The following is a 26,579-nucleotide window of genomic DNA, read 5'->3' on the forward strand; positions in this document are numbered from 1 at the left end:
TCTCTCTCTGGCGCTGTGCACCTTGTCCTGCGGGTTCCACCTGCCACGGGACAGAACGCTGCCTCCACAAGGGAGGAAAAGTTGGGGAACCAAGCGGGGAGGACAGAGCTCAAACCTCAGGGCCCCTCCCTACGCCCATGCCAGGTGGGCACCCAAGCCCTAGCTGCCGTCGCCTGCCCAGAGGCCATCCTGCCTCCTAGACAGGTAAGTCCCCCCGCCTCCCCATCCTGCTCTGCACAGAGCGGCACCAGCTCCCCGACCACGAGGTCCTGGGACCCCCATCATCTCCCCTCGACAGCCCGAAAAGCAGGAGACGGACACTCCTGCCTGGGCATTTGACATAGTTTCTAAGGGATTATCTGGCCGGCGGTTACGGCCCCTGGCAACCTGCCCAGGACAGCGGAGCCAGAGACTTAAAAGGGTCATTGTTGCCGCAGGTGGTGCCAGGGAGGAAGGAGAGGCAAAGGCTGGCTTCTGAGCCCCCAAAACCGAGAAGGGGAGGCCTGGGTCGGGAGGCGGCAGGTGAGGCAGCTCTTCCTGGAACTCCCCACGAAACTCCCAAGTTGCCGGGCTGTGGCACGTGCCTCCCCCACTGCTGGGACCCGCAGGGGGCCGGGGAGGGGTCCCGCGGCGGCGGCGGGCTTATCTCCCTTGTCTGGATTCCTTCTCTGGACGAAACTTGCCAATGGAGAAAAGCAAGAGGGGGGGCGGGGCATGGGCAGAGTCTCCTGCGGGCAAGGTGCTGGGTGGTCCCCAGGGCAAAGGAAGCCCAGAACCCAGAGGGGACAGAGTGGAGCGGAAAGAGGTTTTTCTGGGTCGTTTGCTCCCCAAAGCCCAAGACAAAGCTTCCTGGCCAGTCGGGTGTCCGATTGCACTTCAGGTCTCTTTGTCTGGGACTGAGAGGGCCCTCTGGGGCCAGGGAGGCACAGACACATGAGTCTCGGGGTACACACCTGGTCTGGAATTGGGGGTCACTCCCAGGGAGTGGAGAGACTTCAGATCTGGAGTCTGCGGCATTGGAAGGGGATATAGTTTGGCTGTGAGAATCCCACCTGCCTGGGATTTGGAGAGAAAACCCACGGAGTCAGATAGATCCGGCCGCCAGCCACTTTGCCTATCCAAACCTCAATTTTCCACTCTGTAAAATGGGTACAGTTCTAGTCAGCACGACCCAGGGCTGCTGAGAGCAGCAGGGGAGGATGTAGGTAATCGATTCTCAGTCACGGGGGGTTGGGGTAAACGGTCCCACCCCAAACCAGAACTCAGAATGCCAAGCTAGTTGCCATGTCCCATCTTCCTTCCTAAGAGACAGAAGTTGAACTCGGGCTCAGAGAGGGACAGCTGTTTGCCCGCAGCGGCACAGCAAAGTCAGGATTTCAGGCAGATAGGAGAGCAGGAGGTCTGGAGGCTGCCTCTGACCACTCCACCCCCAACAACCAACACTCCAGGCAGCATCTTATAAAATTCCTTCCTCCACGGCGCAGGGCTTCCGCATGGCCCGGAGTTCTGGCGAAAGTCCGCTGATGGGTTCCTGTTCTTCCTCCTCAGCCTGGCCTTGAGCCAGACGAGCAGTGTTTGCTCAGGGAGGAGCCTGACACCCTTTGGATTGGGCTGAGGTTAGTGGGAGACGCCGCTGGGCGGAGGGGCTGCTCAGGAGCTAACTGGCTTTAATGAGCACCTACTGTGTGCTGGGTGCCCTTTTGGGACTTGGCGATTCAGCAGGGAACCAAATCAATGAAGATCCCTGCTCTTGTGGGCTTGTGTTTTGGCAGAGGAAGACATTCAAGAAACAGGAGCTATAATAAGGAAGGAAATTGTATACGGGTTAAAGACTGGTCAGTGTCACAGGGAGGGAAATGTGGAAAAGCAGCAGGGACAGGAGTGAAACAGTCAAAAGAGGTATTTTACAACCTTCAATAGAAAATCAGGGTAGACTTGCTGCGAAGGTGACGTTTGAGGGGATATAAAGGAAGTGACTATTTGGGGAATGAGCATTCCAGGCAGACAGCACAGCCCATGCAAAGGTCCTGGGGCTGAACCGGGCCTGGCATGTGGGAGGAACAGCCAGGAGACCTGTGTGGCAGCAGCAGAATGGGAGAGGAGAAGAGAGAGAGGAGGGGAGGACAGAGCAGGTCCTGCAGGGTCCTGGGGGCCACGCAGAGGATTGGCTTTGACCCAGGGCGGTGGGAGCCCTGGAGGGCTGTGGGCCGAGGAGGGTGGGACTTGACTCGTGAGCTCCCCGGCACCCTCTGGTGGCCACTGTGGGGACGACAGACTGTGGGGGTGAGGGCTGGAGCAGGAGGACCAGGGAGGCCAAAGGAGGAGGTCCCGCGAGGTGTGGTTTTAGAGCAAACATTTTATTTTGAATCATCTAAAATTGACAGAAAAGCTGTAGATACAATTCAGAGAGTCCCCATATGATCCTCACCTGGTCTCCAACATTAACATGTCCCAACCGCGGGGGACGGCCAGGACTGACACCAACACCCTCCCTCGTCAGGAGCGGAGCCAGCACAGGCTGTCATCAGAGCACAGGGATTTCCTTTTCTGCCTCGAGGCCCCATCTAGGACCGAGGAGCCCATTCAGCTGTCAGGATTCTCCTGCTTCCTCCCGGCTGTGACCTTGTCCCTTGACCTTCGCTACCTGGAGGGGCCGATCAGGGCTTTTGCAGAAAGCACCTCAGGTGGCAGGCGGAAGTGGGGGAGGGGCAGAATGGGGGGGCAGCAGGTACAAGAGGGTGGAGGGATGTCCCAGGGCTTGGCAACATGGGGGGTCCCGGGGCACCTTAAGGAGACCACTGTGGCATAGGGGGAATGAAGGTAAGGAGGGCCGTGTAGACTCTTCTAGAAGATTGCAATGGGGTGGCTGGAAGGGGACTCATGGAACGTACCCCTACCCGGCCCTCCCCAACCACGGGAGGAAGCCAGAGCTCTGGGAGGGAGTTCTGCCACAGGGGAGGAGCACAGCCTCCCCCACGACCCCCACGTTGCCAGTCCTGGTGTGCCCTGTGGCTGGGCCCGCACAGCCCCCACCCCGAATGTGTCCCCCTGGGGCACACAGCACTGGCCTTTCTCCTCTGTTCAGAACCTTAGGTGGCTCCCCAGGAGCTATTTACTCATTCATTAAACACTTCCTGCATACCAGGCGCTGTTCTAGGTGCCTGGGATACTCTGAGGGTAGAGCTCGCTGGCCAGCAGGAAGAAGAGATCTTCCAAAAATCGTCCCATAAATAAATGGGCAGTTAATAAGCTGCAACCTTAACTCGAGAACTTTCAATGGCTCCCTAGCATTTGTAGAGCGATCGAGCATCCGATCAATGCCAGGCTTTGGGATGTTCTTTAAAACTACCTGCGCTGCTCCTGGTCTCCGAACTGTTTCCCGGCCCTGTAAGTTAACGGGCACCGTGCCGGTCCATAGAAATGCAAACGAATTTTGTCCTGTGGCAATCATCCAGCTTACTGTCCATCCGTAAGTTCACGTCAGCATTCTGGGTGTGCGCGTAGGCGCGTGTGAGCGCACGTGGGCACGCGTGAGAACAGTCTGCAGTTCGGTTCATGGTGAAGTAGGATGTTGGTGTCTTAGTTCTGACAGCACACCGCGGTCGTGGAGAATGTGAGTGTGGGAGGAGACCGGGTGAGGGTCATCTGGGGACTTTCTGAATTGTACCTACAACTTTTCGGTCAATTTTATTTTATTTTTTTTATTTATTTTTATTTTTTTATTTTTATTTTTTTTTAAAGATTTTATTTTATTTTTTGACAGATAGAGATCACAAGTAGGGAGAGAGGCAGGCAGAGAGAGAGAGAGGAGGAAGCAGGCTCCCTGCCAAGCAGAGAGCCCAATGCGGGGCTCGATCCCAGGACCCTGGGATCATGACCTGAGCGAAAGGCAGAGGCTTTAACCCACTGAGCCACCCAGGCGCCCCAATTTTATTTTATTTTTAAGGATTTTATTTACTTATTTATTTGACAGAGAGAAAGAGGGAGAGAGAGAGAGAGCCCAAAGAGGGGGAGCAGCAGAGGGAGAACCAGGCTCCCCGCTGAGCAGGGAGCCTGATGAGGGGCTTGAATCCAGGACCCTGGGATGGTGACCTGAGCTGAAGGCAGATACTTAACTGACTAAGCCACCCAGGGGCCCTCCGTCAATTTTTTTTTTTAAGATTTTATTTATTTATTTGAGAGGGAGAGAGAGAGATCACAAGCAGGCAGAGAGGCAGGCAGAGAGAGAGGGGGAAGCAGGCTCCCCACCAAGCAGAGAGCCTGATGCGGGGCTCATCCCAGGACCTTGAGATCATGACCTGAGCAGAAGGCAGAGGCTTAACCCACTGAGCCACCCTGGCGCCCTGCCTCGGTCAATTTTAAATGATTCCAAAATGAAACGTTTGTTTGTTTTAAAGCCACACCTTGCAAAGGCCTCCAGGTTTGACCTCCCTAGTACCCAGCTCCGGCCTTAGCCCCCCACTGCCTGTCCTCCCCCAGTGACCACCAGGGGGCGCCTGCGATCACCCAAATCAGGGTTCCCCCCACTGTGCCCACTGCCCTCCAGGTCTCCCTCCTCTTTGGGGGTAAAAGCCCAAGTCCTCCCCTGGGCCCCCAAGCCCCTGCATGACCTTCCTCGTTCCTCTTCCTGCCCTTCCCTCCTTCCTCTCCCCCCTCATCCACTCTGCTCCAGTCCCATGTGCCTCCTGGCTGTTCCTCCAAGTGCCAGGTGTGGTTCTGCCCCAGGGCCTTTGCACAGGCCGCACCCTCTGCCTGGAACACCTAGATCCTTCCATGGCCCCTCCCTCATCTATTTTAGGTGTAATTGTTCCTCTGCTTGGATCCCTCTCACCCAGGGCACTCCTCCTAAACTCGGTTCTTATTTTGAGTGCCATTCCTCAGGGAACCCCTCCCTGAGCCCTCAGCCCCTGTCGTGTCTCCCTCCCGATGCTCTCAGAAGTCTCAGTAGCACTTTCTATTTATGTTACATGACGGTTCGAATATCATCTGGCTCTCCTGGGTCTGTCTCACCAGCCCTTGGTGTACACAAGGCCCCAAGCCCCCTCCGTGGGCCCCATCCCCAGGCTCTCACCCCTCCTGCGGCCACCACTCTCAGGGACCTCCGTCCAGCCCCGGCTTTCTGTCTGGGCCTCAGTTTCCCCCTTAGGCAGTCGGAAAGACGGAGCAGGGTCATCCCAGGGTTAGTTCCGGGACCCCACTGTCCAAGGCATGCTCCCTGCCCCCACTCCCTCACGCCATGCCCGCACTGCCCCCTCCTGGTTGAATTTGGGACTGACATTTCAGATGGGAAGTCAGTTGGGTTGGGTTCCAGCTTAGGTACTTGGCGCAGAGCAGGAGACACTTTCTTGCGTTAACGACTGAATGGAAACAATGAATACATGAATGAAACGGATTGTGGAAAAGCAGATTTTTGTGTCCTTAGAGTGATCCGGCATGGGGTGTCTGGAATAGTGGGCTTAAGGCCCATCATTATGTGTAGTTGCAGCGAAGCAAACTCTCGATAAACGTGAGCCGGGAGCCTCATTACCGCACATTGAACCCCTTTAGTTCATAGATAGTGGGGCTGAGGTCTGTAGTGAAGCAGGAGCTCGGGGTGTTCCCCACATGCGGGCCACTCCCGGGCATTCACAGCCACCAACACCCGCGGACGCGTGTCAGCGGGGAGCTCACTTATGTTTTCCTATGACTCATTAAAACAAATACACAGCTATTTAAAAAAAAAAAAAAATTTGACCTTGTTCTACCTAAAATGGTTTTGTGTACCGCCTGCTGGTGGCCAAAGATCATATTGGGGAAAAGCGACTCTCCCCTCCAGCCCTGAGGTTTGGAGTCGGTCCTCAGATGGGTTTCTGCCAAGGCTTACTGTCCTGGGGGAACTTTGGAGATGCTTGGAGGCCCATGCTGGCGGGCTGGGCTCTACGGACTCGTGTTTTGGGGAGAACTGAAGCGGGGAGGGGTAAGAAGTCATGACGGGGGGCTCAAAGATTGTATTATATCATCCTGTTCACTTGGCAAACTCTTACCCAACCGTCAAAACCCTCGCTGCTATGCTCCCTCTTCCGGGAAGCATTTCCTGATCCCGCAGTTTCCTTGTTTCTTCCCTACTTTCTGCGCCACAGCGTGGGTGGGATTCCGCTCTGCCAGCACCGACTGGATGAGGCCGGTAAGGGTATGCCCTGATTTGCCCTTTCGACCTTGGCGCGAGGTGCCACCCAGACAGCTGGGTGTCAAGGTAAATACAGCCGGAAGGAAGGTGTGGGTGGAGCCACCGCCAGCCCCGCCCACCCAGGTGATCCCTCGCTCCCTCTCCTTCCCCAGGGCAGGTCTTCCTGCCTGGGCCCTGTCCTTCCTCACCTTTCCAGGCTGAGGAGGAAGCCTGACCTTTGCCCCCAGAATTTCCTCCCACCAGCCCCGCCCTCCTCGGCTGGGGGCCCGGGCCAGTGCGGGGTGGCGGCTCCCGCGCCCCTCGGTGCAGCAGTCAGTCCCTGCCGCTGACGTCACCGGGCCTCAGTTTCCCCTCTATGTAATGGGGGTGAAGCTCCCGGCGACGGGGCGCCCCGAGAAAGGCTAGCGCTCCGTTCTGGACGTCTCCGGCTCTGAACCTGCTCCTGCTGCCTTGGTCCCACCTGATTCCCGAAAGGGGCCGGGTCCACCGATGTTGAACCGCAGGTTCCGTTCGGAAACGCGGCGGAATTTTTGCCGGGTCTTCGCGGCAGCCTTGCCTGGCGGGTCTCCAGGCCCGACGGCCGGCCGGGGCTCAGCCAGGTGGAAAACCCGGCCTGGCACGCCCGGCCCGGCGCCTGGATCCCGCGATCAGGGGCGAAGGCGGCCTCCCTCCGCGGCGTCCCGGAGGCGTGTCGGGGCGGGGGCGGGGCCGGTAGGGGACGAGGAGGAGGAAGAGGGGCAGGTGCAGCCGGGAGCCGCGGAGCGGGCTGGAGGAGGGCGAGGGCCGGCCATCTGACGCCAGCCTCCCCAGCCTCCTCCCTCACCCCAAGGTGGGGACCGAGTGACCGTTTCCAAGGCCCCCCAGGGGCAGGGGCGCTGGAGAGTCCCGGGGGTGGACCATGGCCGTGAGATTCCAGGCGAGTAGCCCGCCGAGGGCGGGAGGGGGAGGGGAATCTAGCCGAAGTGGGGGCTGCGACCTGGACCCAGGACTCCAGATCACCCCAGCTTACAGATGGGGAAATTGAGGCCCAGAGGAGTAGTGTGGCTAGCCCGAGGCTGCGCAGCGAGGGGCGTCCGCGCCCGCTGGTGTCCAAAAGCTGTCTCGGGGGGCTTTCTCTGCCCCAGGGTCTGCCTCGTTACCCGGTAGACCTGGGTTCAAATCCTGACTTTTCTGTATAACTTTGGGCCCGCGAAACAAAGCTTCTCTGTACCTCGCCTATAAAACTGGTGACCATTTTAAAAGAAGGGCGTAGGGAGGATCCTAGGAGGAAAATGTGTTTTAAGCGCTTGGCGCATGCTAGGTGGCTGGTGATGTTTACGCCGGGCTCCCGCGGTGTTCCGTCAAGTTAAGTTTAAGCCACAGTGGAACGGCAGCGATCACTTCTTTTGTGGGCTGGGGTGGCTTCGGTGAAAGCGAGGAAGCTGCTGGAGAAGCAACCACCATGTATTGGGCGCTTGCTGTATACTGGGACGGCAGAGACAGGGATCAAGACGCCCCTTTTCCACAAGAGCAAACCTGCTGGGAGGGAGGGGATCTCCGTGTCTCTACTTGGGGGGGCCTCGCCCTCCGGGGATGGAGCTTACACCGAATCACAGTCTCCGCAGTGGGTGGGAGATCGCGCGGGGGTGGGGGTGGAGTAAACTGAGGCCCGGGGGAAAATATGGCTGAGCAGACCAAGCCCTAAGGCCGGAGTGGGGGCTCCGGGCCGGGCAGTTCAGGTTCCCGCCAGCTTTCTTCCTGGCTGCGGGGAAACAGCTTCCAGAATCTCCTCCGCACCTCGCCTGTTTGTGGCCCCCTTTCCCGCCTCCCCTACCTTTGTTCCTGGAGCTGGGGGCGGGGCGGGGGGGCGGGGAGAGGACTGCAGTCCCGGAGCCTAGTGCCTGGGGTTGTGTGACTTGGTACCACCTGACCTGCCCCCTCTGGGCGACTCCTCCTCCCCTCTGTTGTTTGTCTCCGGCCTGGGGCTCGGGGTGGGGAAGCAGGTGTGGCCCCGCCCCCTCCGAGCTCTCCAGGATGGGTCCCTGGCTGAGGGGTCTAGGAATTCCTGACACACGGTTGATCTCCTGACTGAATACACCTTTCATGGCACCGTTCCCTCGTTCCCCCAAACTTTCGACTCCCTGCTGGTGTTGTGGGGACGATGCTGGGGTCCCTGGCCCCCAGCCCTGCCCACCAGCATGCCCCAGACTAGAGAGGTGTATGGGACATAGTGCACAGGGACATTCCAGATTCCAGGAATTAAGGATGTGAGATGTGTGTATGGGGCCACTGAAGACTCATTTCCTGCAGGAGAAGACAATGGGACTGGGGCTGTGAAGGTTGAATAGGAGTTTGCCAGAGAGTACCCTCCGTGCTACGGCTCCGAGCAGAGGCCGATCGCAGGGCCCAGGAGGTGCCAAGGGCCATGACCAGAGTGTGCAAAGAGACAGGCTCACCCAGCCTTCACGGCCCAGGGGGAAAGACCAGAAACTTGCCAACTGATGATCACACAGGATATTTTAAGACGATTTGGATGCCATGAATAAAACATGAAACACGGAAGGGTGATAGGGAGCCAGGGAAATTTGGCTAGCCAGGGCCGGCTCCCTGAGGAGGCAGCTTTGGAGCTGAGACCCTGAGCGGGAAGGGCTAACCGTGTGCAAATCCTGGGGTTGTGTGTTAGGCACAGGGGTCCATCGGGGAAAGCCGAGGAGGTGAACTGGGCTGAGGGGGGCCGGGGCGGGGGGTTAGCGTTGGCCCTCTGGGTTGTAGTCAAGGCCTCTGACAACCGAGGAGGCATGAACCTGTGCAAGACAGGACAAGCCTGGGCCACCTGCACCTGTCCCCTGGGGGCCCTGGTTCCCTGGGGCTGTTTCTTAGAAGAAGGCCAGGAAATCCAAATTCGGGGGGCCAAATTCAGCACAAATCCAAATTCAGCACAAAATCGAAGCCAAGTAGAAAGATTCTGTTTTGAAAAATACATTTCTGGAGAAAAGAAGAATGAAGCAGAAGAGGGCTGGGGTGTGTGGCGAGGAGCAGGGGTGTGGGACGGGCTGCCCGGGTCCTCCGTCGGCTTTGTGACCTCAGGCATGGTATTGGACCTCTCTGGGCCGTCCTTCCTTCTCCTTTTGGAGGAGGCCACATCCTAGGGCCCCTCAGGATTGAACAAGTTGGTGTGTGTAAAGCCCTCGGAACAGGTTTTCTTATCAATGTGCAGAGGAGGAAAGAGACACCTGCTGCGTCTTGGGAGGGAGGCGGAGGGAGGGCGGCGGGGAGGAGGAGGCTTTTTCTGCCTGTGGCATGTGGCTCCTCCGTGCCCTGCTCCAGGGGTGCTTCAGCCCTGAAAGACCGGGCAGCGGGGATGGAGGGCAACCCATTTTACAGCAGGGGGAGCCAAGGCTGGGAGTGGCTCCAGGACCACCACCAGCCAAGGGGGCTGAGTCTTGGTTGTGAGCGCTGCCCTCTCCCTCCTGCTCCTGCTCCCGCTCCTGCTCCGGCTCCCGGTAGCAGAGCCTGGAGAGCCTGGGAGGCCCCGCCCTGGGCTTTGTTCCTTTCTCCTCCGCCCCAGGCCCCTCTCCCTGGGAGCCTGGAATGCTGCTCTCCCGGGAACCAGGCAGCAGCCGCCAGCACTGGGATTTTCTGCCGAGAGACCGCCCACCTGCGGTGCCGCGCTGGGGAGGGAGGTCCTTTTTACCAGGCCCCCCAGGGAAATAGGGCCACTGAATGGGGAGGGGCTCCTCCTTTCTGCCTCCCCATCCATGATCTGGTAGGTCCACATTCCCCAGCAGCCACGTCCGCCAGCTCTGTTGGCTTGGCAGGTGACTTTGCCTCCCTGTGCCTCAGTTTCCTCCTCTGGAACATAGGGATAATGGATAATAGATGCTGCCTCCAGTGAGAGGACTAAATGTGATAGGACATGCAAAGTCCTCCACACAAGGAAAGCCTGTTCTTCTTTCCTTCTTTCCTCCCCTTCCTTCCTTCAGCAGCTGTTGAATCCCTGCTGTGAATCAGGACTCCACTGCGAACAAGGCAGACAAAAATCTCTGCCCTCCGGATTTGATTTTCTAGAGAGGGGAGAGGGACAGATCAAAAAAATCTAGAGACGGTCAAGGGGTCCCAGGTTGTAGGAATTGGGAACCCGTGTTGGGGCAGGGTGGCTAAGGGGGTCTGTTGTTGGGGGGGCTTATTGTTCTGAACAGGGGGGTCGGGAGGCCACCCTAGTAAAGTAACACATGAGCCAAGATGAACAGGAGGCCAAGGGAGGAGTCAGGCAGAGATCTGGGGGAAAGAGAGTTCCAGGGGGGAGGAACAGCGTGGGCAAAGGCCCCAGGTATTGGAGGAACAGCGAGGAGGCCCCGGGGGGCCGGAGCGGAATGCATGCCCCCGCAGAGCTGACTTGACCCCCAGGCGTGGGTCCCCCCAGACCCGATTCCCCAGGCATTTGCCTTCTCTCTGCTCTTACCAGGATGGTTCACTTAAACCGGGGTCTCAGCTTTGGTATATGAACATTTGGGCCTGGATTGTTCTCTCTGGGGGGCTGTCCTGCTCTGTGGGGGTTGAGCAGCACCCCTGGCCCCCACTTGCCCGGTTCCTGGAGTCGTGATGACCACAGATGTCCCCAGATATCCTCTGGGGGGCAGAGCGCTCCCTACTGAGAACCCTAAGGTAGACCCACTTCACAGATGCAAAAGCTGAGGCCCCCAGAGAGGCAGCCGCTTGCCCACAGGCTTGGATGGTGGGAGTGTCAGACCCAGGCTCCCCACCAGGGTAGGGGACCCCCGAGTGCTTCAGTGGACCTGCCACGGCTCACACCTACCTTGCGTCCCCTCCTTCCAGGTGTTGGCCATGGAGGAGCTGACCATTTGGGAACAGCACACGGCCACGCTCTGCAAGGTGAGGCCTCCCTCTCCCCACGTGGGCGCCAACAGGACCATCCTATTGATCCAGGGCTGCTCGACAGGACGGGAGAAGCTTTGTCCCAGGGGAAGCAGACGCTCATCCTATGTCTCCTCATCTCTTAGGACCCCCAGCGAGGCTTTGGCTTTGCGATCTCTGGCGGCCGAGACCGGCCCAGTGGGTCCGTGGTTGTGTCTGATGTGCTGCCCGGGGGACCAGCGGAGGGCAGACTGCGGTGCGTCGGGAGGCAGCGGGGGTGCTGGCTGAGAGGAGGGACCCGTGTGAGCCAAAGCGAGGAGCCAGCACAGTGCCTGCTGCCTTCCAGCTCTGGCAACACAGGACTTGGAGCTGGTGGCAGGACCGAGTTAGCAATGTGGCCCTCCCTCTCCCCAACGCACTTTCTAGTCCTCCGATGTAGCTCCGAGGGTCATAGTGGCCCCAGGCCTTCCTGGAATAAGAGGACTGGGAAGCCTGTTTTGACTGGAGGGAGACCCAATGTCCTGAGCCTTTGGGGGTAGGAGGCTCTGGGGAGTTATGTTGGGAAAAATGGCTCAGGGACCTGAGTGACTGATGGGTGATCTGGTTCAGCCCAGACTCAAGGAACAGCTTCAGAGAGAGAGAGAGAGATGTTGAAACCCAGAGGAAGAGGGGATGGACAGAAGAAATGAGGGGTATGGAGACACCCATTATAACCATAGCTCCTGGTCTGTGGTTGCATTTTATTATAGTAGCATCTATGATTGGCCCCATTTTACAGATGAGGACACTGAGACCAAAAAGGATTAAGGTCTTTATGAGACATGAGACCCCAGTGAATTAGAAACTGGCCTTGCAGAACTGGGGGTGCCCACCCCAAAGTGGGGCACTGGGGGAAGTTTCAGGGGCCCCCAGGGAAGGCCTGGGGAGAGGGCTGCCCTGTGAGGGCTCCTCCCTGAGACCCAGCCCCCTCCCTCAGGTTGGGGGACCACATCGTCATGGTGAATGGGGTCTCCATGGAGAGCGTCACGTCTGCCTTTGCTATTCAGATACTCAAGACCTGCACCAAGTTGGCCAACATTGTGAGTGGGGGGTCGGGGGGAGGGCAGCCCCTGGGCCAGGGGCTGCCTCTCCCCTCCAGCCCGAGCCCCTCCTGGTCCTGCAGCCCAGGGGCAGTCTGAGTGTAAGCTTCTACAAGCAAGTGGCCTCTTTGTCCCCATTTCACAGCTTGGACGCTGAGGCCCAGAGAGGGGGCCAGGGTCCCCCGGGACCACCCACTGGATGGGGGCAGAGCCTCGAGCCGGCCCCCCCGCTTCCTCCCCTAACAGACGGTGAAGCGTCCCCGGAAGATCCAGCTGCCCGCCACCAAGACCGGCCCCTCTGGCCGGGGCCATCGGGACTCCGACGAGGCTGACCACGGCCGGGGCTATGAAGGGGACACGTCCAGTGGCTCCGGCCACTCCTGGGACGAGCGCTCGCGCCGGCCAAAGGCCGGCCGCCGGAGCCGGGCTGGCAGCCACGGGCGCAGGAGCCCCGGGGCGAGCTCTGAGGCCAACGGGCTGGCCCTGGTGTCTGGCTTCAAGCGGCTGCCGCGGCAGGACGTACGCATGAAGCCCGTGAAATCCGTGCTGGTGCGGAGGCGAGAGAGCGAAGGTGAGCCCGCGGCTGGGGCGCGCTGGCGGCCGGGGTGGGGGGGGGCAGAGTTCCCACCGAGAGGCGCCGCCACTGCTCTGGCCCCCTTCCAGCATGGCCTGTGGTCAGCAAAGTAAAGGCCCCACCAATGTGCCCGGCCTGGACCCCGCAACCTATGGATGTGTCCCCTCCTGAGACAGAGGGGACCTTGTCACACCCGCCCAGGTGGGGGGGACCCTGGGTTCCCAGGGGTCCTGGCATCCCCATGAGGTCATCATGAGAGGGAGGCAGAGGGCAGGGGTCCCAGAGGCGGGCAGACTCTGCTGCTAGTGCGGAGCTTGGGTGGGGTGGCCCGCGGGCCAGGTAAGGGCAGGAGCCGGGTCTTCCTGGGGCCCCCGGGGGACCAGCCCTGCCTGCGCCGGGGTTTTAGAACTTTGAGCCCGGAACTGTGAGACTACAAATCGGTATCATTTTGAAGCCACTACGTTTGTGACAATTTCGAGCGGCCGCAGGAAGCCCACACACTGTGACGTGGATGGGGTGTCACGATCACTGAATCCCCTTTGTGCCACCAACGGGGACGTGACCTCCAACCCTATCTCGAGTCCATGGCAGCACAGGGACTTTAGAATTCTAAATGTAACGATGTGACAAATGGGACCAGGACATCTGTCCCCACCTTGGAATTTTATTTATCGTTATTATTATTTTTTTAAGATTTTATTTATTTGAGAGGAAGAGAGATGGAGCAGGAGAGCAGGGAGAAAGAGAAGCAAGCTCCCCGCGGAGCAGGGAGCCCAAAGCCGGGCTCAATCCCAGGACTCTGAGACCATGACCTGAGCCGAAGGCAGGCGCTTCACCGACTGAGCCACCCGGGGTCCCCCACCCTGGGATTTTAATAGCAACGGTCGCATCCTGAACCCTGGTGGTGATGTCATTAGTAGCATCCGTGGGGTGATGGAGCAGGGCGCTAGGGAGTGGGGACCAGGGCTCTGTTCCTTCCCAGGCCCCTGGCTGTGACCTTCTGTGCTGACATCACAGTCCTGACTGGTGGGTTGTCAGAACAGCCCCAGGGTGGCGTGGAGGGGGCCAGGCCCGAGCTCTTCCTTCAGGTGGGCAGCCCGGAAGGCCGGCGGGAGGGCAGGTGAGAAGTCTGAGCTTGAGAGGAGCCCACAGCCCAGACCCCAGGCCCTGCCTCAGTTTCCCTCCTCTCCCCGCAGAGTTCGGGGTCACCCTGGGCAGTCAGATCTTCATCAAGCACATCACCGATTCGGGCCTGGCCGCCAGGAACCGTGGGCTGCAGGAAGGTGACCTCATCCTACAGGTGAGCCCAGACTTCCTCTTGGGGACAGGACAGGGAGACCCAGCCACCGGCAAGGTCAGCAGAGCTGGCTGGAACCATGGGCCTCCTGGATGTTGCCTGTTTCCCAAAGGTTAGAGAGGACAACGCAGGCTCCCCCCTGCCCCCATCCTCTCCTCTAACACAGCCAAATATCAGGTTCCAGTATTCCCAGAATCCCGTGGGGGGCGCTGGCCACGCGCTCATTCCAGAACTGGTCTTGGGTGTTCGGTACTGATGGTCCAGAGGCCAGGCTTAGAGGCGCGGCTCTGCCTCAGAGCTGGTTTCTTTCCAGACTCCTCTTCTGAAAACCTGTTTCTAGTGATTCCTGGTGTTGGATTTGCAAACCGTTTCCAGTGGATTGCTTCAAGAGCCTCTTCAGAGTTACCTGTTTCTAGTGACGCAGAGGAATTGTCTGTTTCTAGTGGTTTGGGGCAGATGCTAGAAATAGGTGGCTTAGCAGGGGGCATGAGAAACTCACCATCCCCAGGGTAGATGAAAACAGACACACCGTCGGGGAAATGCTGGAAAAGGATTCCTGGAGCGCCCCGGAGAGGACCTTAAATCCTTCCCCAAATTGTGTTTCTAACGCACCTCCAAATGTCTGTTTCCAGTACCTCCTATGGCTGTCTGCTTCGGGTGTCTTTGGCTATCTACTGCCTATTCCCTATTTAGACTTGTTTCTTTTCTTTTTTTTTTTTTAAAGATTTTATTTACTTATTTGACAGATAGAGATCACAAGTAGGGAGCGAGGCAGGCAGAGAGAGAGAGAGGAGGAAGCAGGCTCCCTGCCAAGCAGAGAGCCTGATGCGGGGCTCGATCCCAGGACCCCGGGATCATGACCTGAGCGAAAGGCAGAGGCTTTAACCCACTGAGCCACCCAGGCGCCTCTATTTAGACTTGTTTCTAATGACTGTTCCTTGGGTCTCCTGAGAAGTTCCCCTTCGAGGAAGATGGGGAGTCAAGCTGCTTCTAATTTTCCCCTAGTGCCCACCCTGCCCCTCAGAAAGTTGGCCGATTCTGGAATTCTTGTGGGAGGTACTTCCAGGCATGGTCTCCTCAGAGCAGGCGGAATCCAATTCTATTATTTCCTCTTGAGATTGGCTGTTCTTATGAATTCCTGGGTATTATGTGTTTCTAATCCCCCCTCCCCCCACACTGCACAGACTATCTGTTTCTGGTGTCCCTGATTTTGCATTGACTCCCTTCCTGTCTTCTTCCTTCCCGGCCCCGTTTAGATCAATGGTGTATCCAGCAAGAACCTGTCTCTGAGCGACACGCGGCGGTTGATAGAGCAGTCAGAAGGGACGCTGACTCTCCTGGTGCTCAGGGACCAAGGGCAGTTCCTGGTGAACATCCCACCGGCCGTCAGTGACAGGAACAGCGACAGGAACAGCGACAGCTCCCTCCTGGACGGTGAGGGGCTGAAAGGCAGGCCCTGGGGGTTGAGTGGAGGGCAGGGGAGGCAGAGAGTGCCGGGCAGAGCCTGGCGGGGACTGGCGAGCCTAGCTCCTGAGAGGCTCAGAGAGTGACAGAAACTTGCCCAAGGCCACACAGTAAGTCAGGGCTGGAAGCTGACTCCGCCTGGGCCCCTCTGCTGCGAGGGGCCGTGATGTTTCGCTCTGTGAAATGGATCCAGTCTGGAAGGTACGGGCCGAGGCCTGAGGGGTCGTGCTCTGCCCTGCAGACATCTCGGACCTTGGCTCGGAGCTGTCCCAGGCGCCGCCCTCCCATGTCCCACCGCCACCCCGGCACGTGCAACGGAGTTTGGACGCCAGCCAAACCGACTCCCCCGAGTACGTACCCCGTCGGCCAGAAGGGTCGAGCCCAAGGGGAACATGGGCACATCTTTTGCACCTGGCGGCCTGCCTGGCAGAGGCTTCCCCTGTCCACCCACAGTCCTCCCTGCCCCCATGACTGGCTCTGGGTTCTTGATCCTGCTATGGCCTGACTTTAACGCAGAAGGAACTGAATTTCACATCACAGCCCAGAAGACTCCAGAATGCATCACATGCCTTTAGGGATTTTTCTCTCGGGGCACAACAGCCACAGATGTGTGCGGAGATCGGAGGGCTCCTGTTCCTAGTGACATGGATGACAGATGGGGACGGGGCCGTGACCTCTGGCGGCTGTGACAGCGTGCCTTGGACATGAGGGCTTAGGACATCACAGGAGGGCGTGGGTGGGGCCACGGTCTCTCTAGAGGCTCGCGGGTCGGGGTGGGGCTCTCTCCTAGCTTCTGGTAGCTTCCAGTAACCCCCCTACCCCCGGCCGCCCTAGGAGGGGTCCACCTCCTCTCTGTCTTCACATCATCTCCCCTCTGTGCCCCTCTGTCTCTGTGTCCAAGTGTCCCCATTTTATAAGGACACCAGTCACAAGGGATCAGGGTGCGCCCTGCTCTTACTGGTAGGACCTGCTTTCCGCTCGTTATACCCACAACGACCCTATTTCCAAGGACCGTCCCACGCAGACATGGGGTGGGGCGTTAGGACTTCAGCAGATGAATTTTGAGGGGACACAACTCAATGCCTAAAAACTTAAGTGCCTGGGGACGCCTGGGTGGCTCAGTCGTGAAGCGTCTGCCTTTGGCTCAGGTCATGATCCCAGTGTCATGAGATGGAGCCCCGCATCGGGCTCCCTGCTCGTCAGAAAGCCTGCTTCTCCCTCTCCCACTCCCCCTGCTTGTGTTCCTTCTCTCGCTGTGTGTCTCTCTGTCAACCAAATAAATAAAAATCTTTAAAAACCTAAGTGCCCAACACATGGGGATAAGAAAGTGGGCACCCTGCTTAAGCATCCCGCATCTGTGAGGCAGGGGGTCTCTCTGTTATCTGTGGTTGTGTAACAAATTGCCCCAAAGCCTAGCAGCTCCAAATGCCAGGAAACGTCCTCGCACCGCGTCCAAGACTCCGGAGCTGGGGCAGCTTGGCGGGTCCCTTCTGATGCGTGATCTTTGCGGGTTACAGCCATGGCGCCCCCTAGGACTGTCGGGTTTGGGGGTGGGTGATCCCCTCCCGAGCTAGCTCACATGGCTGCCGTAGCCATCCCCGGGGCCCAGAGAGAGCAGCAGCGCCCGTGGTCTCCCAGCTGGGAAGGAGCAGGACCAGGAGTTGAACCCGGGTGCAGAGAAGTCAGAATTCCAACAGTCGCCTCTCAGCGTCCACCCCCATTTCACCCCAAGCCTGTTCCCCTCCAGGGAAAGCCCCCCACCTCAGCGGGAAAATTCGGTGGATTCCAGAACCGTCTCGGAACCAGGTGAGCTGATGGGGGAAGGGTGGTGACTCTGAGCGTCCCTCTGTTTTTTCTGATCCCAGCCAGTAAGGCTGTGCCAGGCAGGGCAGGAGAGGCTGGCATGGGCCTCAGAGGTCAGGGACGGCTCCCTGGGGAGTGTGGAGGGCTGAGTGAGCACTGTAGGGTGGGGAGGCTATCGGGCAGCGGGATGGCGGCTGGGCCAGTCCATGCGCTTTGGAAAGAGACTGCTGTTCCCTTTCAGACTCCCCGAGGCCAAGTAGCTACGACATCTACAGGGTGTCCAGCAGCCAGAGCGTGGAGGACCGCGGGTATGTCCCCCAGAAAGCGCACTGGCCCAAGGCCCACACATCCAGGGGCCACCTCTCTAGGACACACAGTCCTGCCTTCTGGCCCCAGTCTGTTGATGCAGCTACCATATGGGGCCGTTTGGGAAACTGAGGCCCGGAGGGGGTGGGGGCTCTCCCAAGGACGCCCAGCATGCCCCCTCCCTGCCCTCTTCAGCCTAACCCCGCCTCTGCCTCCCCTCCCAGGTACAGCCCCGACTCCAGGGTGGTCCGCTTTCCCAAGGGCACAACCATCGGGCTACGGCTGGCTGGGGGCAATGACGTGGGCATCTTCGTGTCGGGGGTGCAGGAGGGCAGCCCGGCTGACGGGCAGGGCATCCAGGAGGGAGATCAGATTCTGCAGGTGACTGGGGATGGCCGGCGGGGCATGCAGTTCCCGAGTCTGTACCTGCCCCTGTGTCCTCCCCTGTGCCCGCCGTGCGGGCTGGTCACACACACACACACACACACACACACACCCCACGGACATTTGAACATTTTAACGCCTGCCTGGCAGCGTCATGACCTTGTTGGCTGGATCACGACCTTGCCCACCGGGACACGGCTTATCTGGGACCCCTTCCTGGTGCCTTACCTGCCCCTACAACCCTCACTTCCTTCCACTCATTTTATCATCTTAACCGCCTTGGGTGTCCTCCTTGTCCTGGGCCCCCCCTCCCCTGCCAGCAGGGCACCACGTCCAGTCCCCGCTGTCTTCCTCCTGGGAGGGGGCTCTGTCCAGGGGCGGAGCCGGGATGCCCGGCGCAGGGGGCGGGGGGCGGCTGGGGCTGCGTCCCATCTCAGGCCCCCTTCCTGGCAGGTGAACGATGTGCCATTCCGGAACCTGACCCGGGAGGAGGCCGTGCAGTTCCTGCTGGGGCTGCCACCGGGCGAGGAGGTGACGCTGGTGACACAGCGGAAGCAGGACAGTGAGTGTGTGTGTGGCCCGGGGGGCTGGGGCCCGGCGGCGGCCCGGGGCGCTCACAGGGCCTCCCCTGCCCGCAGTCTTCCGGAAAATGGTGCAGTCCCGCGTGGGCGACTCTTTCTACATCCGCACGCACTTCGAGCTGGAGGCCAGCCCGCCGTCGGGCCTGGGCTTCACCCGCGGGGACGTCTTCCACGTGCTGGACACGCTGTACCCCGGCCCTGGGCAGAGCCGCGCCCGCGGGGGCCACTGGCTGGCGGTGCGCATGGGGCGCGACCTCCGGGAGCAGGAGCGGGGCATCATCCCCAACCAGAGCAGGTGCGCCGCCCCTCGGCCTCCGCCGCCCCGCCGCCCACCGTCCCCGGGCTGCTTTTCTGCCGCCCTCGGTGACCAGCCCCCTGCTACTCCCCAGGGCGGAGCAGCTGGCCAGTCTGGAGGAGGCCCAGCGCGCCGTGGGGGCCGGGCCGGGGGCCTCCGGGGGCTCCAGCGCGCGGGCCGAGTTCTGGCGGCTGCGGGGCCTTCGGCGCGGAGCCAAGAAGACCACCCATCGGAGCCGTGAGGATCTGTCTGCTCTGACCAGGCAGGGGCACTACCCGCCCTACGAACGCGTGGTGCTGCGAGAAGGTGGGTCTCCAGGGCGGGGGGCGGGGCGAGGGGGGCCGGGGGCGGGGCCTGGAGGAGGGCTCATAAGATAGTCTGAATTTGTGGACCACGTGTTCTTCGGAAGCCCCCATCATCTCTCTCCTCCCACCAAAAATATCGATTTGGGGTTATTGTAGGGTGCCAGAGGAAACAGGAAAGGACTTCCTTCCTTAAAATTTAATTCCTATTTCCAATCGAATTAGCTACATATATGATCAAAAAAGAAATGGTTACAGATAGCTTAAATAAGGTGTCTTGTTAATGTATCCAAAGTATCGTTTAATAGATAATACAATTTTAAGTTGCCAGGGGGATATTTCGCATCTTTTTCTGTGCGTGCACCGTGCTCGAAATCTGGTGTGTATTTTGCACGCGCACGGCACATGTTGGTTCAGACCAGCCGCGTGGTAATTCTCCGCAGCCACACGTGGCACCAGATAGCACAGCGGGGCGGTGGGGGGGGGGACGGACTGGACATTCCGTGGGTGCTGCCGGCGCTAAACAGACACCCTTTAAAATACATGCGTTCCGTGAACTGGTGTTAGACCCAAATGTGCACGTGCATGTTCGCAGCGGCGTGATTCCCAACAGCCCAGATGTGGAAACAACCGAATGCTCCTCAGATGAAGGGATATAACGCAGTGTGTCCCCCACGCGCGGGCACGTCCCTCGGCCCCAGCAGGAGGGAGACGCCCCAGTGCGCCCGCCCTGGGGACAGACCTCGAGCCTAGGACGCTCAGGGAGGGAACCAGACACAGAAGGCCACAGGGGGTGTGAGTCCATGTGGGTGAGACGTGGAGAACAGGCTCCTCCAGTGATGGGAAGGGTGCTCCTGGGGTCTCGGGAGGGGGTAGGGGGTGACTGCTGATGGGGTGATGAGAATATTCTGAAACTAGGGGTGGTGGCCACACAGCCCTGTGAATGTACTAAATGCCACTGAACTGCTCACCTTCAAATGTAGAGTAAAATGTAAATTTTAGGTTATGTATATTCCCACAGCCCTGTGAATGTACTAAATGCCACTGAACTGCTCACCTTCAAATGTAGAGTAAAATGTAAATTTTAGGTTATGTATATTTTTAAAAGTTAATTTCAAAAAAGCTAAAAGTCTTAAGAAATTCATCAAATATTTAGAAATGCACACAAACACAGCATGCAGATCATAGATCCTTCCTCTGAGCACTGGGCTGGTGGGGAGACGGGCCCATCCAGATTGCAGCGGGGGAAGCGAGCCCTTGCCCACCGCTTTGCGGGGAGAAGGAATTACCGCAGGTGCAGAGACCTTTAAAAGAAAAAAAAAAAATCTGCCAGAGGGATGGGAGTGGGCTGAGCTGCTCTGCGGTTGCTCCTCCAACGTCCAGGAGAGGAGAAAGACATATTTTTTGAGAAAGACTAAGAAATAAAAAGCCACCAACTTAATTTTGACCAAGGAATGTTTAGAAATCTGAATGTATCGAGGTTTTGAGAGAGAGAGAAAGGCCTGGAGTCCAGGAGAAGAGAACAAGAACAGAGTCAGGGTACAAAGGGGGGCTGGTTACCCCCTTTCTCCTGCCAGGGTGCCCTCTGCGCCAGTTTCCTCCTGGCTAAAATGGTGCATCCGTGGGTCCAGGGGTTGGCAAACTCTTCCCGTACAAGGTCAGAGATGCACTGTTTTAGTCTTTGTGGGCTGCGTAGTGTCCATCAGAAGGACTCAGCTCTGCAGGAAGGCAGCCAGAGACAATACCTAAAGGAGTGGATGTGACCGTGTTCCAGTAAAACTTTATTCTTAAAACAGGCGGTGCGCGGGATGTGGCCTCTGGGTTGTAGTTTGCCGACCACTCAGTTAGCTAGGTTCAGCGGCTCTAACGGACCCCACGTGACACCTGCAGACACAAACAAGATGCCTCTTTTTAAGTAACAGGCAAGGCCGGTAGGCAAAGAGGGCTCCTACCGTTCCTGAAGGATACAACCCGGAGCAGCACCTATCAACCGTGCTTGCACCCCATTGGCCGGGATACAGTCACATGGCTGCCCTTGCCCGCAGGGGACGCTGGGAGATGTAGTCTTCAGCTGAGCGGCCACGGGCCTGGCTTGATCTAGCAGTCTTCACTACAAATGGGACCTTGATTGTTGTCGTTTCGCTGCCCCTCAGCCAGCTTCAAGCGCCCGGTGGTGATCCTGGGGCCCGTGGCGGACATCGCGATGCAGAAGTTGACTGCTGAGATGCCTGACCAGTTCGAAATCGCAGGTGAGAACACAGGTCCTGCAGCGGCCTTGTTGTGGAGGGAGGGGTCATTTGACAAGACTTTCCCCGCCGCTGGGGCCAAAGCAGCTTGATGGCCCGGCTGCTGCTGCTGTTGGCAGCCCGTGGGGACGTGAGCACACGAGGCGCCAGCACACCTCTAATGCTGGGGGCCAGACGTCCGGAATCAATCTTGGCGCTCTTTGTCCAGATAGAGCCTCAGAATCCTTCTTAACACAGCTCACCAGGCAGCCAGCGTGCCACCCGGTCCTTCGTCTGTGGATGAGATACTTACTTAGCCACCCACACAGCACTGAACAAGAGAGACTCTCCCCTGAGGAGGCCCCAAATTAGCCACTCCAGAAACAAGCTAGCATAGGGGGTCAGTAGATTAAAGCTCCTGGGCCAAACCTGGCCCATCAGCTAAGCTTTATTACAGCCTGCTATCTAACAATGGTATTTACATATTTCTTAAAGATTTATTTATTTTTACAGAGAGAGAGTGCACACATGCAAGGGGGGGAGGGGCAGAGGGAAAGAGAGAATCTCAAGCCGACGCCCCCCCATGAGCAGGGAACCCGGTGTGGGGCTCGATCTCACAACCACCAGATCACAGCCTGAGCCAAAAATCCCCAGTCGGACACTTAACCCACCGAGCCACTGAGGCACCCCGTATTTACACATTTTAAATGGTTGAAGAGATGTGAAAAGAAAAATTTTGTGATACATGAAGATGCTAATGAACTTCGAATCTCAGCAGCTACAAATAAAGCTTTATTGGGAGACAGCCACGCCCGCTGACTTACATCCTGCCTGCAGCTGCTGTCCTGCAAGAAACATTTGCAGAGCGCATGCACTGAACACAGAAGGCCTCCGCTCAGAGCCCCGTGGGGCCGCGATCTCGGTCAGGAGCCCCCACAGGAGGGGGAGAGGCATTTGCAGACACAACAGCTCATTGAGCTGCCGGAGGGTCCTCTGATGGAGAGAGGTGGTTAGACGGGCACCTGTCAGCTCGAAGCAATGCTGGGGAGTCAGTGTCCTAAATCCCTTCCTGCTCCTCGTGGCTGGGTGGCCCCAAGCTGGTGGCTTGGCCTCCCTGAGACCTCCCTTCCCCGTCTCTCGGATGGGGCCTGTTGTGCTCACCAGAAGTGTCTGTGACAGCGGCTCATGACTGAGGTTCCCGGGCACGGGGTCCTCGCCGCGGGAGGTGTGAGCATTTCAGGAGGTGTCCGTTTGGCTGCCTCACTGCCCCAGGGGCTCAGCGGCCTTCCAGGAGACTTTTCCAAGAGCAACCTGGGATGCAGGGCCTGTGGGACAGGAACTTGGCCGCAGGAGGAGGCTCTGGGGTCCTGAGGACCATAGTGTCAAAGCCAACAGAGCACGGGCCAGTGTCCACGAGGATGTGGGAAGTCAGAGCCCTTGTGCGTGGCTCGGGGAACCGAGCGGGACGGCCACTGGGGAGGACACTTGGCAGCTCCTCAGAAAGTCAAACACAGAGACATCATCTGACCCAGCCGGCAAGTCCACATCTGAGTCTACACTGGAGAGGAGTAAAGGGCAGGGCTCATGCTGGCCGTTGTCCCCCCCCCAGTTCAGTGGTACTGTCCACAGCCGCCAAACTGTGGACACGACCCAGGGCCAATGAGTAAACACGCTGCGGTCCATCCCCACGCCGGGAACACGGTCCAACCTTAGAAAGGAAGGACCCTGACCCCTGCCACACACGAAGGGACCCCGAGGACATGGGGCTCAGCAAGAGCAGCCAGACCCAGAAGGACACATCCCGCAGGACCCCACTCCCAGGAGGGCCCCAGAGGAGTCCCGTCCACACAGGCAGGAGTCGGTGGGAGCCGGGGCTACGGCAGGGGTGGGGAGTCCGTGCTTCACAGGGACAGTGTCTCTGTGTGGGGAGATAGAAAGTTCTGGAGACAGAGGGCAGGGATGACAGCCTGAGTGTGCTTCCTGCCCCTGAGCTGTGCGCCTGGAGACACGGTTGAGGTGGTACATTTTATATTATGCACAGTTATAACAATTAAAAAAAAAAAAAACAGCCTCCCCCTCCCCCCCACGTCCCAGGGCAGGGCGTGTCTCCTCCTTCAGCGGCCTGGCTTTGCTGGAGGGCTTCCTGGAGGAAGCAGTGCTCCCTCTCCAGTCCTAGAGGACTGATGGGGGATGGGAGACCAGGCTCCTTCCACAGTCTGAGCAAAGGCCTGGAGTTGGGGTCAAGTCTGGGAGGGCCAGTGTCTGGAACACAGACCCCAAATCAGGCTCCTCCCCCTGCCCCTTGTTGGCTTCGTGACCCTGAGCCAGGGAGGGCATGTCCCCGAGGCTGTTTCCCCGCCGCCCAGTGGGTCGGTAGCAGTGCAGGCCACGGTCCGCAGGGAGGCTGAGCGCAGTGAAGCTCAGACACAAGGCTCAGGGAGCTGCGGCCCTCTTGCTCTCCAGGGGCGATGGGGAGCCGTGGGGGGTTCTTGAGCGGGGGAGGGGCAGGCGGGCTTGCATATGGGCTGCTGGGGAGCGCCCCTCTGTAGCCGCCGGCTTCTCTCCCTGCTACAGACAGTATCTTGAGGACGGACAGACCTTCCAAGATCATCAAGCTGGACACCGTGCGCGTGATCGCGGAGAAAGTAAGCAGGGACTCCCGCAGCGCCCCTCCGGGAGGTGCAGTGAAGTGGGGGCTTGGGAGGGACAGGCGAGCCCTGGGCCATCTCCACCCCCGCAGGACCTGCGGTGCGAGGCTGGGCTCCAGCTTGACCTCGCCCCGCACACGCATCTCTGATGAGCTGTTCACCTGCCTCTCTCCCCGTCTCCGCGCTGTCTCGATGTTTGTGTCTCTGGGGGTCCGTCCCGCCCCCCACTCCTCCCCCGCCCCCGCCTCCACGTGGCCTGGGCCCAGAACAAGCATGCGCTCTTGGATGTGACGCCGTCGGCGATCGAACGCCTCAACTACGTGCAGTACTACCCCATCGTGGTCTTCTGCGCCCCCGAGAGCCGCCCGGCCCTCAAGGCCCTGCGCCAGTGGCTGGCGCCCGCGTCCCGCCGCAGCTCCCGCCGCCTCTACGCGCAAGCCCGGGAGCTGCAGAAGCACAGCGAGCAGCTCTTCACGGGTGGGCTGGGAGCCCGGGAGCCGGGGCAGGCGAGGGGGCCAGGCCGAGGCTCCCCGCCGCGCTGATGCCCCCCTCCCCGCAGCCACCATCCCCCTGCACGGCACGAGTGACGGCTGGTACCAGGAGCTCAAGGCCATCATCCAGGAGCAGCAGACCCGGCCCATCTGGACCGCGGAGGACCAGGTGCGGGTCAGGGGTGGGGGCCTGTCCGCGGTCCAGCTTTGACCTGAGGTCAGGGTTGTGACCTGGTTTGGGACAGAGATTGAAGGCTGGTGTCTGGGGTCGGGGATTCGGTCTGAGATCAGGAAGGGCCTGGCTGGTTGGGGGGTGTCTTGGCTCAGCCTGGGCGCCCCGACCCACAGCTGGACAACTCCTCGGAGGACAACCTGGAGCTCCCGCACCGCGGCCTGGCGGACAGCTCTGCGGATCTGAGCTGTGACAGCCGGGTCAACAGCGACTATGAGACAGACGGCGAGGGCTACACAGACGGCGAGGGCGGGCCCCACACGGACGTGGACGAGGGTCCCCCAGCGCCAGCTCTGGCCCGGTCCTCGGAGCCCGTTCTGGCGGATGAGCCCCAGAGCCTGCGGGATCGTGGGAGAGCCTCCAGTCCCCAAGGGGCCCAGGTGAGCAAGGACATGGTGGTGGCCCTGGCAGGGGTCTTGGGATGGGGCTGAGACACGCCTCAGGGTGGGGGAGGGTCTGTTTCCCCCCAGGATATTAACAAACAGAAGTGTCTCAGACCCAGACCTGGGCTGTTGAACCTGTGAGTCACTGAACAGCTTTAAACAAATGTTTTAACCGCAGTGTTTCCTTATCCGGGATCCAATGGAACAGATAAATCTCCATGTCACAAGGTGGTGGTTTAAATTCAATGGGCTTACCGAAGTCCCAGCCCATATGACTTGGGTGTTTACCAATAACAAATACTTGCATATAGTATTCTTTGTGAGGCTACCTCAGCCCCCAAAGTGCCTTTCTGTAAATCTGACAAAGGTACCCCTTCTTCCAGGCTCTCTTTAACTAAATGTGAAATGTACTCCCAGGAGTTGAGCAGTACCCGACCTGCTCAACTGTCCATGGCAGCTTGCTTATGGGGCGGCACTATCCTGAGCACTTTCCATACATGAAGTTATTTATGAACTCCTAACAGCCCTCTGGGGAATTTTGGAGAAATTTGGAGAAATCCAACTCCTTCTGTGCTGACAGGCTAGGGGATCTCAGCCAAGGCCTTCCCCTGCCCCCATCCCAGCATGTCTTTTCACTAAAAATTAGAGGAGTTGCAGGCCTTGTGGGCGAGGACAGAGCCTGTGGGTGGCACTGCTTGGGCCAAGGTAGGGAGCTGGGAGGGGGGCGCTCTTCATCCCAATTTACCTCACTTTGAGGGGAGTGCTGACCTCCTTTCTTCCCCTCCTAGGTGGACAGCCACCCCCACCACGGTCAAAGGCGACAGGACAGCGTGCGGTAAGAGCTCCTGTACTCCAGACTGGAGCCCTTCAGCCCTTTTCCTGGGACACAGGCTCAGGGGATGAAGGGACCTGGAACCAAGCTGTTTTCATGTGCTCCCAGCCCAGTGGGCGAGATGAAAGCAGAAGGGCCAGTCCCACCCCGGGTAGTCAGGGCCCATTTTCTGAGAGGAATGGGAAAGCTTCCAGAAGGACAAGACATGAGATGGGGCTTTGAAGGATACATAGGAGTTCGTTAAGGAGGGCTGACCCCTAAATCTACAGAGGTGTGTGACCTCTGTTCACACACACTGTGCCTAGCAGAGAGTCAGCCTCAGGTAAGGGTAGTTCAAGCCTCCCCACAGCCCACAGCCTCTCCTGTTTCCTGATCCCCAGGACATACGGGCGGGAAGCCCTGAAGAAAAAGTTTACAAGAGCTCGAGATATGGAATCCTCTGATGAAGACGGCTATGACTGGGGTCCGGCCACTGACCTGTGACCCCTTCCCAGGTGGCCGGGCTGACCCATACTCTCTTCTCCTTCCCCCGCCCTCAGCCCAAACCCAGAGCTGGGACTCAATTTCCCATTCAGAACCCGGAACCCCGCCTCCTTCTGCCAGTCTTTAATAGATAGAGTATTTTCACAACACTGGTGTCTGGCGATTTCTGGGAAGGAGTGA

At 59.0% G+C, this 26,579-nt stretch overlaps 1 protein-coding gene across 4 annotated transcripts; it reads left to right on the plus strand.

Moving 5' to 3' along the window:
* Positions 1-26,548, plus strand: TJP3 (tight junction protein 3). Of its 4 annotated transcripts, XM_045990471.1 has the most exons (22): positions 1-204; positions 438-522; positions 10,982-11,038; positions 11,167-11,276; positions 11,997-12,099; positions 12,346-12,670; positions 13,870-13,973; positions 15,227-15,404; positions 15,676-15,784; positions 17,182-17,240; positions 17,479-17,545; positions 17,768-17,924; positions 18,381-18,489; positions 18,566-18,803; positions 18,898-19,109; positions 21,259-21,354; positions 23,905-23,975; positions 24,245-24,455; positions 24,538-24,638; positions 24,818-25,081; positions 25,873-25,919; positions 26,297-26,548. In XM_045990471.1, the coding sequence occupies exons 3-22, from the start codon at positions 10,991-10,993 to the stop codon at positions 26,397-26,399; spliced, it is 2,712 nt and encodes a 903-aa protein (XP_045846427.1). In that variant the 5' UTR covers positions 1-204; positions 438-522; positions 10,982-10,990; the 3' UTR covers positions 26,400-26,548. The 4 variants fall into 4 exon arrangements, with proteins under 4 accessions (XP_045846427.1, XP_045846424.1, XP_045846423.1 ...); XM_045990468.1 differs by lacking the exon at positions 438-522; XM_045990467.1 differs by lacking the exons at positions 1-204; positions 438-522 and adding an exon at positions 6,896-7,082.
* Positions 26,549-26,579: the final 31 nt, after the last annotated feature.

This window comes from Meles meles, chromosome 20, assembly GCF_922984935.1.
Source record: "Meles meles chromosome 20, mMelMel3.1 paternal haplotype, whole genome shotgun sequence".
Taxonomy (NCBI): domain Eukaryota; kingdom Metazoa; phylum Chordata; class Mammalia; order Carnivora; family Mustelidae; genus Meles; species Meles meles.